This window comes from Cherax quadricarinatus, chromosome 8 (genome assembly GCF_038502225.1).
Source record: "Cherax quadricarinatus isolate ZL_2023a chromosome 8, ASM3850222v1, whole genome shotgun sequence".
Classification (NCBI taxonomy): Eukaryota; Metazoa; Arthropoda; class Malacostraca; order Decapoda; family Parastacidae; genus Cherax; species Cherax quadricarinatus.
In genome coordinates, this window is record NC_091299.1 from 32,108,915 (window position 1) to 32,123,418 (window position 14,504).

A 14,504-nucleotide genomic window follows, 5' to 3' on the forward strand; every position below is an offset into this window, starting at 1 on the left:
TAATTGTGACAAAACAGGTCTGTTTTGGAAGAAAATGCCAAACAGGACCTACATTACTCAGGAGGAAAAGGTGCTCCCAGGACATAAGCCTGTGAAAGACAGGCTAACTCATGTTTTGTAGTAATGCTAGTGGTGATTGCAAAGTGAAGCCTCTACTTGTGTATCACTCTGAAAATCCCAGAGTGTTCAAGAAAAACAGTGTTGTCAAGACTAAATTGTGTGTGAAGTGGAGGGCAAACAGTAAGGCATGGTTCACGAGGGACATTTTCTTTGACTGGTTCCATGACTTGTTTGGCCCCAGTGTGAAAAAATACCTCCTGGAAAATAAATTGGAACTCAAGTGCCTCTTGGTAATGGACAATGCTCCTGCTTATCCTCCAGACGTGGAAGAGCAAATGGTGCTAGAGTTTAGCTTCATCAAAGTGAAATTCTTGCCCCCTAATATCACTCCTCTCCTCCAGCCCATGGACCAGCAGGTCATTTCAAATTTCAAAAAACTGTACACCAAAGCAGTGTTTCGAAAGTGCTTTGAAGTAACCTTAGACACTGATTTGACCCTAAGAGAGTTCTGGAAAGATCACTTCAGTATCCTCGGTTGCATAAACCTTATAGGTAAGGCTTGGGAGGGAGTGACTTGCAGGACTTTGAACGCTGTTTGGAGAAAATTGTGCCAGAATGTATACAAGAGAGGGATTTTGAAGGATTTGGGGCTGACCATGAGGAGCCTATGCCAATTGTGGAATCTTTTGTGGCATTGAGGAATTCCATGGGGTTGGATGTGAGTTTGGAGGATGTGGAAGAGTTGGTGGAGGATGACGATGAAGAGCTAACCACTACAAAGCTGCAAGAGCTTGAGGTGCAACACCAACAGACCACAGCTCGGGAATTTCCTTCAGAGGAGGAGGAAGAGAGATGGAGGAAGGTGCCTTCTTCAAAGATTAAGGACATTTGTGCAAAGTGGACTGAGGTGCAAACATTTATGGATGAACATCACCCTGACACAGCTGTTGCAAGCCGTGCTGACAACATCTACAATGACAGTGTTGTGTCCCATTTTGGGAAATCTTAAGGACATGCCAGAAACAGAGCTCTCTGGACAGATTTTTGGTGCAGCAGGGGTCCAGTGACTCAAGCTGGTGCTATTGGCATTAAAAAACAAAGCATTAATGTAACCCCGGAAAAGGCCTTGGTACCTGAAGTCCTTTTGGAAGGGGATTTCCCTTCCAAACACTAGTACACCTCCACCCTTTCTCCTCCTCCCGTCTCATCACTCATCAATAAAGGTAAGTGTCATTTTAGTATTGTTTATTCTGCATGTCTCATTGTTTCCTGTGTAAGAAAATGTATATTTCGTGTAAAGAAATTTTGTTTAATACTTTTGGGTGTCTGGAATGGATTAATTGGATTTCCATTATTTCTTATTGGGAAAATTAATTTGGATTAAGTCAGATTCTGTATGAGACATGCTCTCTGGAATGGATTAATTACGTTAACCGAGGGTCCACTGTATGTGAAAAAGATTTTGGTGTTCCATAGTGAAAGTTGTTAATGTTGAAAATAGGAGGTTTGCATGATAATCAGACATCTAGGAAATTTATTTTTGACAGTGTAGGTTGTTAGAAAGGCTACTTTTAAAGTTTTTACAGCACCTCCTCACTTAACGACGGAGTTACGTTCCTGAGACCACTTCGTTAAATGAATTCGTTGTTAAGTGAGGAGCATACTATAATGGTAGTGAGTTTGTGACAGCCATCTTTGATATTGTTTTAATGTCACCTATGCAACATTTATAACATTTCTGGTATATTTTTAAATGTTAATACAGTAGTGTACTGTATATTGAAATAAACAGAATAGAAGAAATCAGCTCTAATATGCATAATTTAGGTATGAATTCTGGTCAGAGAGCCTGTCATAAGTCTGAGGCGTCTGTAAACGAGTACGTCGCTAAGTGAAGAGAGGCTGTATTTTAGTTTTGTTTTAGTCATATGGTTTGGACTCATACTTCATATAATATGAATTGTGATTGAATGACGGCAATTAATGAATGATGGTGAATGAGTTTTCTTCCTTGGGTCACTCTTGACTTGGCAGGAAATGGCCATTGAGGTAAAAGAAAAAGAAAAATGTATATTTATGTATGTACTGCATGTGAAGGAGATAGTCCCAGAATGCTTGAGTGTTGTTGGAGCTCATGGCCCAAAGTCATCAAAGCAGCTGAGCAGTGGGACAGCCTTGTAAACTCTTCAAGCAGACCAGCTTCTTTCAGAGATCACAAGTAGTCCCATTGGACCAGACCCATCATTAAGAAAATAACCCAAACATTGCTCAACAGTGCCTCAGGAAAGGACAGTGCTCATTTTCTAGTAGTGGAGGCACGACATTCAGGAGATTTCGTTTTGGTTGTACCTAATTTTTCTGGGCACTCACCTCATCCCTCAAGCCACTTGGATTGGTGTACCTCTTTGCTTGGCCACCCCTATGCTCACTGAATGTATGTACATTTGGGCTCCATGGTCTTTTCTGTCATACATTGGAAGGGAAGTATGCCAGACACAGAGAGGTCAGTGACACAGCCCGTTAAGCAGCAGAACGAGAATCTCAGGTAGTGAAGCCTGATGGAAATCAGAAGTGTCCAGTTAGTCATCGTGTTACCCTGGAAAGACGGTAAGCAGATTGCATATGACTACACCTTTCCATCTATATTGGCTGACACCTACCTACAGTGCTATGAAGCTGAAGGGGGTGGTGCTGCTAGGGAGACCCAGAAGATAAATAAATACATTGGATTGGTACCATAATATAACTTTGATCCAATAGGATCAGGGACCCTTTGAGCATAGGGCAAGTGTGCTCTCAGATTCCTTAGAGTTGGGTGACAAACTCTTTACAGAAGCCAAGGACTCCAGAGTGACCAGCTTCCTTTTCCAGAGACTCAGTGTTGCAATCCAGAGAGGAAATGCCTGCAGCATTTTGAGCACACAACCCACTGCCAGGGAGCTGAGTGAAGTATTGGAGATGTAGGCTCTGTGGTGTCATGCATATTGTTCTTCTCAGTAGTGTGTCTTTTTAATGTGTGTTGTTTCAAATAAAGTTCACAAACAGCATGTGGGGGTGGTAGAAGAAAATACTTGAACAGCTCTGGGGAGAAATCTGAGGTTTACTTGAAGTATGTTTATTCTCTTCTGAGGCTGTGAGTCTCCAGTCAGTTCTTAGGTGGTACCTTTCCATATTGTGTACTTGCATGTATTTTTTAATTCACAAGGCTGTTGCCCACCAAGGTAGGGTGACCCCCCTCCCCCCAAAAAATAAAAAAAGGAAACTCAAGTCATCATCATTTATTTGGTATCTGTCATGCCAAAAATGTGCTGACAATTCAAATGACCCTTTGAACTGTAACATCCCCACCCTTTCGGGTGCAGGCACTGTACTTCCACCTCCAGGACTCAAGTTCGGCTAATTGGTTTTCCCAAATCTCTTCATAAATACGAACTTGCTGACATTCCAACAGCACATCAAATTCCTAAAACTGCTTTTTACCACTTGCCTGGATCTAATGTGCACGCACATGCCTGCTGTATGCTCAAGCTAATATTACTTAAACCCTTCACACCCTCCTTCCCAACGCTTTCCGGGAGTACCCTTACTCTTTGTTCTTTCACCCAAGATTATACACCCTCTTGGCTGTCTGTAAATTGAACAAATGGGGTGAGAGATTGATAAGGAAATTAAATGTAGGTAAATACCCCTGTACTGAATATGGGAGTAAACTATAATAGGAGAAATGATTGTTACTGAAAAATCACATAAATGAAATAATGAGAAATTCATTAGCTACATTAGCAAACAGTCAAATATCCTTCAGGTATATGCATGGTAAAATGATAAAAGAAATAGACCAAATTTAGAATATGCAGTGGTAATGAGGTGTCCACACCAAAAAAAAAGGGGGGGAGGGGGAATCCAAAGACACGATACAAAATTGCTCACAGAGCTAAGAAAATGTTACAATATAAGATTGAAATCACTACTAATACACTTAGGCTGATAAAAAAAGGAGGCATTAATACCACAAACTATTATCACTGGATACAAGGAATATTTTCCTTGGCACCATCAATGGGGAGAATGAGATGTCACAGTTGTAAAGGTGGGGGGGAAAAAACAATGCTGAAAGGCTACCAGAAATTTTTCTTCATAAATAAGAGGACCCCCTTCCCCCAGATTTGGACATATTTACAAAATAGACAAAATTGTAAAGTTGTTCTTTTCTGTTTCCATTTAATAAATATTAATAATGCAGTGCATTGTATATACTTGCACATAATCTAAAGAGTAACTTTCTCACTATTGAGATGACTGTACCGTAAGTGCACAGAGTGGGAGTTAATGAACCGTTTCCTGCATCAGCAGGTAACACTTCAATGTTGACATATCTTCTGCCCCCTCTCCCTTGCATGTGCATATTTTTTAAAATGTGATAAAAATGTCAATACTGTATATTATAGTGTATACAGTAGGGCCCTGCTTTACGGCGTTTCATCTTACAGCATTCCGCTAATACAGCGATTTCAAATTATGACCAAAATTTGCTATACGGCAAGTGATCTTTTAAATACGGCGTGCCCCACTCAGTTTGTTTACATTCTCCGTGAGCACATCTATTATGTCTGGAAACTTCCCAGAATTTCAAGTGTTTCAAAGTTATTGTGTATTTTATATGTACTCTGATAATTATGCTTATGTGTACTTTTTTTTTTCAACAAGTTGGCTGTCTCCCATCGAGGCAGGGTGACCCAAAGAGAAAGAAAATCCCCAAAAAGAAAATCCTTTCATCATCATTCAGATATTTGGGAGCGGACGTGTCAGCGGATGGGTCTATGAAAGATGAGGTGAATCATAGAATTGATGAGGGGAAAAGGGTGAGTGGTGCACTTAGGAGTCTGTGGAGACAAAGAACTTTGTCCTTGGAGGCAAAGAGGGGAATGTATGAGAGTATAGTTTTACCAACACTCTTATATGGGTGTGAAGCATGGGTGATGAATGTTGCAGCAAGGAGAAGGCTGGAGGCAGTGGAGATGTCATGTCTGAGGGCAATGTGTGGTGTGAATATAATGCAGAGAATTCGTAGTTTGGAAGTAAGGAGGAGGTGCGGGATTACCAAAACTGTTGTCCAGAGGGCTGAGGAAGGGTTGTTGAGGTGGTTCAGACATGTAGAGAGAATGGAGCGAAACAGAATGACTTCAAGAGTGTATCAGTCTGTAGTGGAAGGAAGGCAGGGTAGGGGTTGGCCTAGGAAAGGTTGGAGGGAGGGGGTAAAGGAGGTTTTGTGTGTGAGGGGCTTGGACTTCCAGCAGGCATGCGTGAGCGTGTTTGATAGGAGTGAATGGAGACAAATGGTTTTTAATACTTGACGTGCTGTTGGAGTGTGAGCAAAGTAACATTTATGAAGGGGTTCAGGGAAACCGGCAGGCCGGACTTGAGTCCTGGAGATGGGAAGTACAGTGCCTGCACTCTGAAGGAGGGGTGTTAATGTTGCAGTTTAAAAACTGTAGTGTAAAGCACCCCTCTGGCAAGACAGTGATGGAGTGAATGATGGTGAAAGTTTTTCTTTTTCGGGTCTTCCTGCCTTGGTGGGAATCGGCCAGTGTGATAATAAATAAATAAATACATAAATCAACACTTTCACCTCACACATAATCACTGTTTTTGCAGAGGTGCCCAGAATACAACAGTTTAGAAGTATATATGTATAAAAATACACAATATATCTCTCCAAACTGCCTACCTAAATATGCTTATATACTTACACACTTATGCTTATATACTATATACTTATACACTGTGCTGGCATGTAGGTACACATTAAAATCACTAAGTCTCTCTCTACTCATGATGCCATAGTAATACTATGTAATAATAATCTCTCTTGGGCACATTAAATGTCTTATTTTATGTTAATAAAGACATTTTCATTAATCCATCTATGGCATTTTCTTCAAAATTATATAAAAAACACATTATGTAGCAATGTGTGGTGTAAATATTATGCAGAAAATTCGGAGTGTGGAAATTAGGAGAAGGTGTGGAGTTAATAAAAGCATTAGTCAGAGGGCAGAAGAGGGGTTGTTGAGGTGGTTTGGTCATTTAGAGAGAATGGATCAAAGTAGAATGACATGGAAAGCATATAAATCTATAGGGGAAGGAAAGAGGGGTAGGGGTCGTCCTCGAAAGGGTTGGAAAGAGGGGGTAAAGGAGGTTTTGTGGGTGAGGGGCTTGGACTTCCAGCAAGCGTGCATGAGCGTGTTAGATAGGAGTGAATGGAGACGAATGATACTTGGGACCTGACGATCTGTTGGAGTGTGAGCAGGGTAATATTTAGTGAAGGGATTCAGGGAAACCGGTTATTTTCATATAGTCGGACTTGAGTCCTGGAAATGGGAAGTACAATGCCTGCACTTTAAAGGAGGGGTTTGGGATATTGGCAGTTTGGAGGGATATGTTGTGTATCTCTATACGTACATGCTTCTAAACTGTTATATTCTGAGCACCTCTGCAAAAGCAGTGATAATGTGTGAGTGTGGTGAAAGTGTTGAATGATGATGAAAGTATTTTCTTTTTGGGGATTTTCTTTCTTTTTTTTGGGTCACCCTGCCTCGGTGGGAGACGACCGACTTGTTGAAAAAAAAAAAAAAAAAAAAACATTATACATACACTTACAGAATAAAAATTAAATTGACATAAATATGAGATTTGTTTACAAAGCGGCTCTGTTAATGTCGGAAGAATTATGTTTTCTCTAGTCAAACACTGGGGGATACTAACTGTAGATAAATATTCCTTTCGTATGCCTTCACTCTATATATAGCAATTCACAACCCTTGTGGGTTTAGTGCTTTTTTATTATGATTCTAATAATAATAACTTGCAGTAATAATTTGTAATAATAATTAATAATTTGTCAGAGCATCATTCCTTCTAAAAATTACATGAGAATGAAAGTGTCAGTCTTTATTTATTCTACTGTACCACTGTGGAGACAACTTATACACAATGTAAGGTGTTTGTATGAATGTTTATGAACCACAACCAGATGCATCCTCTGTTTGCATAATGGGTGGGGTAGCCAGGCTGGCTTCCCTACACTGCCCTACCTACCACACCACTTTGTACAAATAAATACTTTTCACCTTTCACCCTACATTAAGACTACAAATATTTTAAGGTAAGTAATGAGTGTACTGTATATGCATTTTATCACTCTATTTAAACATCGTCGTATATTATGTGTGGGAGGGGGTGGCCAGGAGAGCTACCACACCTAACTTCTTACAGTAAATGCTACTCACTTTTTGCCCTACATTAAGACTACGAATATTTTGAGGTAAATAATAGAGTGTACTGTGTGTGTATTTTACTTTTTATTGTTTTTTAATGCCTAAGTTCTATTGCTAACTTAATATATGTTAGTGTAAACTTGTTATCTGGTATTTATGTGCATTTATAAGTGGGAAAAAATGGCGTTCTGCTTTCCAGGAAAATCTGCTTTCTGGCAGTAGCCTGGAACCTAACCTTCTGTATAAGTGGGGCCCTACTGTATATACATTATACTGTATGTACATACTGTATATGCATTATACTATATACATGCATTATCTGGATACACATTATACTGGCCATGTATTATATTGTATATAGTACCTTATACTGGATATACATTGTATAAACTTCAGTATCATGTCTGAGTCCAGTTTAACAGCTGTCATGCATATATTTTATTAAAGGAGGTAGCAGGCCGGATAATAAAATAAAAATATTTAGTCTTCATCTGGGCAACATAATGCAGATTACTGATAAACTGACATATTCTCTGTGGTTCACATTTTGCAACATGTAAACATACTCTGCTTCATAAAATATATTCTCAACTAATCACTTTTCTTAAAGATGTACAGTACTGTGTTGCATTTTTTAAATATTATTATTTTTCTTTCAACAAACTGGCTGTATCTCACCGAGGCTGGGTGACCCAAAAAGAACAAGAAGTTTCTCTTTAACTTTAGTAATGTACACAGGAGAAGGGGTTACTAGCCCTTTGCTCCTGGCATTTTAGTCGCCTCACAACATGCATGGCTTATGGAGGAAGAATTCTGTTCCACTTTCCCATGGAGATAAGAGGAAATAAGCAAGAACAAGAACTAGTACGAAAATAGAACAACACCCAGAGGGATGTGTGTATATATACAGTGGACCCCCGCATAGCGACCTTAATCCGTGCAAGAGGGCTGGCTGTTATGCGAAATGTTCGGTATGCGAATGAATTTTCCCCATAAGAAATAATGGAAATCAAATTAATCCGTGCAAGACACCCAAAAGTATGAAAAAAAAATTTTACCACATGAAATATACATTTTCCTACACACAAAGAGAAGGATACATGCACAATAGTAGAGTAGTACATGCACAATATATATTGTGCATGTACTACTCTACTAAATGAAGAATAAATGACACTTACCTTTATTGAAGATGCAGCAATGACTGATGAGACACTGTGTCCTGGGAGTGCCTTTTCCTCCTGAGTACTGTAGGTCCTGTTTGGTATTTTCTTCCAGAACAGGCCTTATCACACTGTGTATGTCACTACGATTCTTAAATCTCTCAAACCAACCTTTGCTGGCTCTAAATTCACCAATATGAGCACTAGTTCCAGGCATTTTCCCTGTTCACCTGGGTGTTAGTCGACTGGTGTGGGTTGCATCCTGGGAGACAAGATTAAGGACCCCAATGGAAATAAGTTAGACAGTCTTCGATGACACTGACTTTTTTGGGCTATCCTGGGTGGCAAATCCTCTGGGGTTAATTGTTTCTTGGTATTCTCAATAAGCCACACCAACAACGGTGCTACAGCAGCAGCAGCAGCTGACGGTGGTACAGCAGCAACAGACGATGCTACAGCAGCAGCAGACGATGCTACAGCAGCAGCAGCAGCTGACGGTGGTACAGCAGCAACAGACGATGCTACAGCAGCAACAGACGATGCTACAGCAGCAGCAGACGATGCTACAGCAGCAACTGACGATGTTACAGCAGCAGCAGACGATGCTACAGCAGCAGCAGCAGCAGACGATGCTACAGCAGCAGCAGCAACTGACGGTGGTACAGCAGCAACAGACGATGCTACAGCAGCAGCAGACGATGCTACAGCAGCAGCATACGATGCTACAGCAGCAGCAGACGATGCTACAGCAGCAGCAGACGATGCTACAGCAGCAGCAGACGGTACTACAGCAGCAGGAGCAGCTGACGGTGGTACAGCAGCAGCAGCTGACAGTGCAGCAGCAGCTGACAGTGCAGCAGCAGCTGACGGTGGTACAGCAGCAGCAGCAGCTGTACCACCAATAGTAGCGATGGTTGATTGGGGTTTATTATACAACCTGGCCAGCTCGGAGACACGCACTCCACTTTCATACTTATCAATGATCTTTTTCTTCATCTCCATAGTAATTCTCACCCTTATTGCTGTAGGGTTGGCACTAGAAGCTTTCTTGGGGCCCATGGTCACTTATTTTCCAGAAAAAAATCACCAAAAACACTGTAATAATACGAAATGTTCCGATTGTATGCTTGGATGTTACGGCGGAGGCTGGCTGGTAAACAATGCCACCGGCGGAACATGTGAGCGTGGCTCAGGCCGCACATTGGACGTGTCTCGGACGAAGGGCGCTGAGCGGGTTTTTGGGCGGTATGCGAGGCAAAATTTTAGCGATCAAAGCGTCCGGTATGCGGATTGTCCGTTATGCAAGGCGTCCGGTATGCGGGGGTCCACTGTATGCTTGTATATGCATATGTAATGTGACCTTAGTATAAGTAGCAACATGTATCTGAAATCTTGCATGTTTAAGAGACAGAAAAAAGATGCCAGCAATCCTACCATCATGTAAAACAATTATTAAAGGATTTCGTTTTACACTCGCTTGGCAGGGCGGTTGCTGTCTACCAACCTATTACCTAGGTTAAATATTGTTATTTTATATTACAGTCGACCGTCATTTAGCACGATTTGGGTATTGCATGATTGAAGAATTGCGGCACAATTTTATGTAGCACGTCTTATAATTAATTTAACACGGCTCAGTTTGTGGGAAGGAAAAAAAAAAAATTCTCTTTTGCTCAAGTGGCCTCCTCGTTGTGGAGCAGCCGGGGAGCCCTCCCGCCATCCCCTACCACTCCCTGACACCACCCCACCATCCCAGCGTTCGTAATTCGTGTGTGTGTCCAATTCAGTCTTTCTCTGCTACAAGGCAGCTGTGTTTGAGAATTGTGTTATATTTTAATTACTGTATCTTGTATCTGGCAAGCAATCGTGATACCCAGTAGCCATACCACTGTTGCTGAAAGTGGCACAAAGAGGTATAAGCACTTAAGTCTTAAAATTAACAAAGAAACAAAGATATTAGATAAGATATAACCTGTAGCTGTAATAAAGTGTAACTTTGTACACAGAAAAAGAAGTAAACATGAGTTTGTGACTGAATGACTGACTTACTGACTGACTGAACTGACTGATTGACTGAGTGACTTAGTGAGTGACTTGACCAACTTACTGAGTGACTTGACTGACTGACTTAATGAATGACTTGACTGACTGAATGGATGACTTAAGACACTCCAGTACAACCATCGACTTCAGTACCAGAACCTCTCCCATCCACCTCAGACCAGTAGGGCCACAGCATAACTCTCCACTCTCTTCACAATCATCCACAAACACCAGCACCCACAATTTAAGGTAAGAAATGCTATTATTTCTATTATATTTGTAGTTTTAAGCAGTAAAAACAATATATCACAACAACGAACTACAACTACATATTCACTTTTATTTTTGTAAGATGTGGAGGCCTAAAAAAAAGTTGTTTGGCTTTTTGGGGACTCCCAGGAACGTAACCCTATTTTTCCCACAAGTTCTTCAGTTCATCTAACACGATGGCATTTTCAGGAACATAACTACCATGCTTAATGACTGTCTACTGTATTTTTTTTTAATGGCCTTCTGCTAAGGCAGGGTGACCCAAAGAAGACAACACATTCACCAACATTCACTCAGTCACCATTTTTCCAGACATGTGGCAACATCCCAATCAGATTACTTTCTGACTGCAGCATCCCCCACTCCTTCAGAGTGTAGGCATTGCATTTCCCATGTCATGGACTCAGGTCCTGCTAATGAGTTTCATTGAATCCCTTCGCAAGTTACCATGCTCTTGCTCCAACAGCATGTCGAATAACATGCTTACTCAGATTTGTTGGATGTTCAAACTCTTAAAACTCAAAGCCTCTTTTACACCCTCCAGCAGTTCCTGGGATGACCCCCCGACCTCTCCTACCCCATCTTATTATTATTATTATTTTTTTTAATGAACTGGCTGTACCCTACCGAGGCAGGGTGACTTAAAAAGAAAAATTAAGTAGTTATCAATATTTTTATTTATTATTATAGTATTAGTTGGGGCATTATGGTTAAGGAACATTTTTACACAATTGTTTTTTGAGATTGTGTTTATTAAATAACTTGCATATTCAAGCTTGCCTGCATAGTCTGTACAGTATTGAGTTTTTTTTATTTTTTATTTATTTTTTTTTTTTTTGTAGAAATTTGAAGGTTATGTATTTTGCCAGTATGTTGTGATAGCACAAAATTCTAAGTTGTCTTATCAGCAGTGCTGCACTATATACTGTTGCAACAGCAAATAAACAATTAAGAGTTTACTTTGGCATTTAGTAAATTCAGTATATTCAGTAACTTCATTAAAAATTCTTACTCCATATCCTTCTCATGCAACATTATTCATAAATTTTTATATATTTATTTTTTATTGGTGTTTTCACAGGTCTGTCACAACATCTGGCTACTTCAGATATATAATAAAGGATCATTCAGTTTGTTTTAGCATGGGTTCCTTCAACTGTTAGTGCATTACTTCTTCAGCAGTTCTGTGAAATGTTCGTAGGAGCTGAACTCTTGTCTAATACATCAGCCAGTATTTGAGCCAAAAGCTATCGTGCAGTTAAATAATTGTTAGAGGTGATGGATATTATATAGTATAGTATTACACCAGCAGGTTTTGATATTAACGAGTGCTCAACAATTGCAGCAGTAGGTAGCAATTGGTCAGTAAAAGGGACAGATGTGGTATAATGCATTAAACTGCATTTGTGTTTCTTTTACCATTGTGTCAGTATTTTATACCATTCTTTCCACTGTATTGATTATAGTTGTAAATTATTAGGAGAGGGTCATTGATCATTCACTTTATACTGCAGGACTTTGCAGAAGCAGGGTTTTCAAGTGCAAAAGAAAGAGATTAAGAAGCACTGAGTCATAATCAAATGTTACAGCCTAAAGGTTGCAAAATTTATGAAGTTGCAGGTGTTTGGCAGCACAGTATTTCCCATGCTGAAAAATGAAATTGCTGTTGCCTTTTAACCCTTTCAGGGTCCGTCCTGTAGCTCTATGGCTTTGAAGCCGTAGATCTACGCCATGAGCTCAGCTCACTCAGATAAGCTGTGAGTGGTAAATTTGGGCCTAGGTATGAGAGAATACATAAAACAAATCCTGCGGCACGCAGTGCACAATGAGGGAAAAAAACTGCATCTAATTTTGGATTAAAACAGCGACTTTGCTGTGTTTTTTCGTATGTTTTTTACAGTTGTATTTGCAATTTCTTGGTCTCATTTGATAGAATGGAAGATATGTTACAGAAATAGAGATGATTTTGATTGGTTTTGATACTGAAAATATCTTGAAACTAAGCTCAAAGTAGCAGAAATGTTAATTTTTGCCGATGTTCAAGAGTAAACAAATGTCACGCATCTAATATGCGTCAGCTGGCGGGTCTAATATATGTTCACAAATGTAGTCATATTATTTATACAATTACTAGAATATTGGATAGTAGTAAATCTTCCATTATTTTGTGTGAATAATAATTCATTATGTGAATAAAAAATCAAAATGGAAATCATTTGTAAAGCCAGAAAACATAACTAATGAACAGAGGAAATGTTAGTTTAGTGCCAGGAATGCCTTCATTGTTTATTCTGGACCCTGTTTTGAAATTGGAATATTTTGAACTTTGTGTTAAATTGGCCAAATTACCAATTTCCAATCATTTTATTGGGTAGTTAAAACAGTTGACTGGGCAATTTCTTGTGCTCAATCGATAAGATAGAAGTAATACTAGCAAAATAGCTAAGAATTTGGTCGACTGGAATAATGTAATTGGCCTAAAATGGGAGTCAAAATCAGCAAAATCGCTGATGCATAAGTATCGCAGACACATCAAAATTTGTGAGAGCATAATTTCATCAGTTTTCCATCAAATTTTGTATTTTTTGTTTTATTACCTTCAGAAAAAGATTCTCTTCCATTTCATTGAAAAAATAATAATTTTTTTTTTTTTTATTCAATTTCTTGGACCCTGGCTGTCACTTTTGAGATTTGGCCTCTGGACCCTCAAAGGGTTAATTTCCAAGGCCTAGTGAATACAGTATATTTACACTTCATTTTCCTTAATAATTATAAAATTAACAGCAATGTGTAATACAGTGGACCCCCGGTTAACGATATTTTTTCACTCCAGAAGTATGTTCAGGTGCCAGTACTGACCGAATTTGTTCCCATAAGAAATATTGTGAAGTAGATTAGTCCATTTCAGACCCCCAAACATACACGTACAAACGCACTTACTTAAATACACTTACATAATTGGTCGCATTCGGAGGTAATCGTTATGCGGGGGTCCACTGTACTGTATTTAATTTGTAATGGACACTTTTAAGAAGTTTTATGCATAATTTTTGGACTGCATTTTTGGGATGCTTTATGAAGCAGTCTCAATTCTTATGTTGTAATGGAAGTAATCCATACTTTTCCACAGTTAGTTTTTAAAGTCCAGTTTGCTGCTTGTGCTGTGCAGTTGTTATTGAGCATTTTAAATACTAGTTGGGATTGTAATGGTTGTTAACATTGTGTGAGGAAGCTTCTGTGACTATGGTAAGTGGCATACTTGATGAAGCTGCATAAGTAATGAGTTGATGCTATTGTCAGTAGATACATGTACTCAAAACTTAAATAGCTTTTTAATTTGTGCTTTGTTTTCTGCACAGGTTGTACGCTTGTGTGCCAAATCCCGGGAAGCTATTGATTCTCCAGTTTCATTCTTGGCCTTACATAACCAAATCCGTAGTCTTGAGGAGTAAGTATTGTGTGTCTTGGGGAAAAATGTATGCAAGGATAATTACCTTTTTTTTTTTTTATCATGGGTGTTTTCCACTAAATGGCTGCATCTGTACACTGGACTGCCACACATTTCTTCTCTTCTGCCAAGACATACAGTAACTGGCAACACCTGTGTTGCAGTATGTAAATAAAAAGAATGCCTGCAACCTAGAGAATTAGATAAAAAGAATACCTGGAACCTACAGTGGCTGGAACAGAT

At 39.5% G+C, this 14,504-nt stretch overlaps 1 protein-coding gene across 2 annotated transcripts in view; it reads left to right on the top strand.

Moving 5' to 3' along the window:
- The window catches only part of Upf1 (Upf1 RNA helicase), a 168,429-nt gene that overhangs the window by 85,158 nt on the left and 68,767 nt on the right, over positions 1–14,504 (top strand). For both annotated transcript variants that reach the window (XM_070083022.1, XM_053772040.2), the window contains exon 10: positions 14,173–14,261. In XM_070083022.1, coding sequence (XP_069939123.1) covers positions 14,173–14,261 — 89 coding nt within the window. The remainder of the gene's footprint in view (positions 1–14,172; positions 14,262–14,504) is intronic.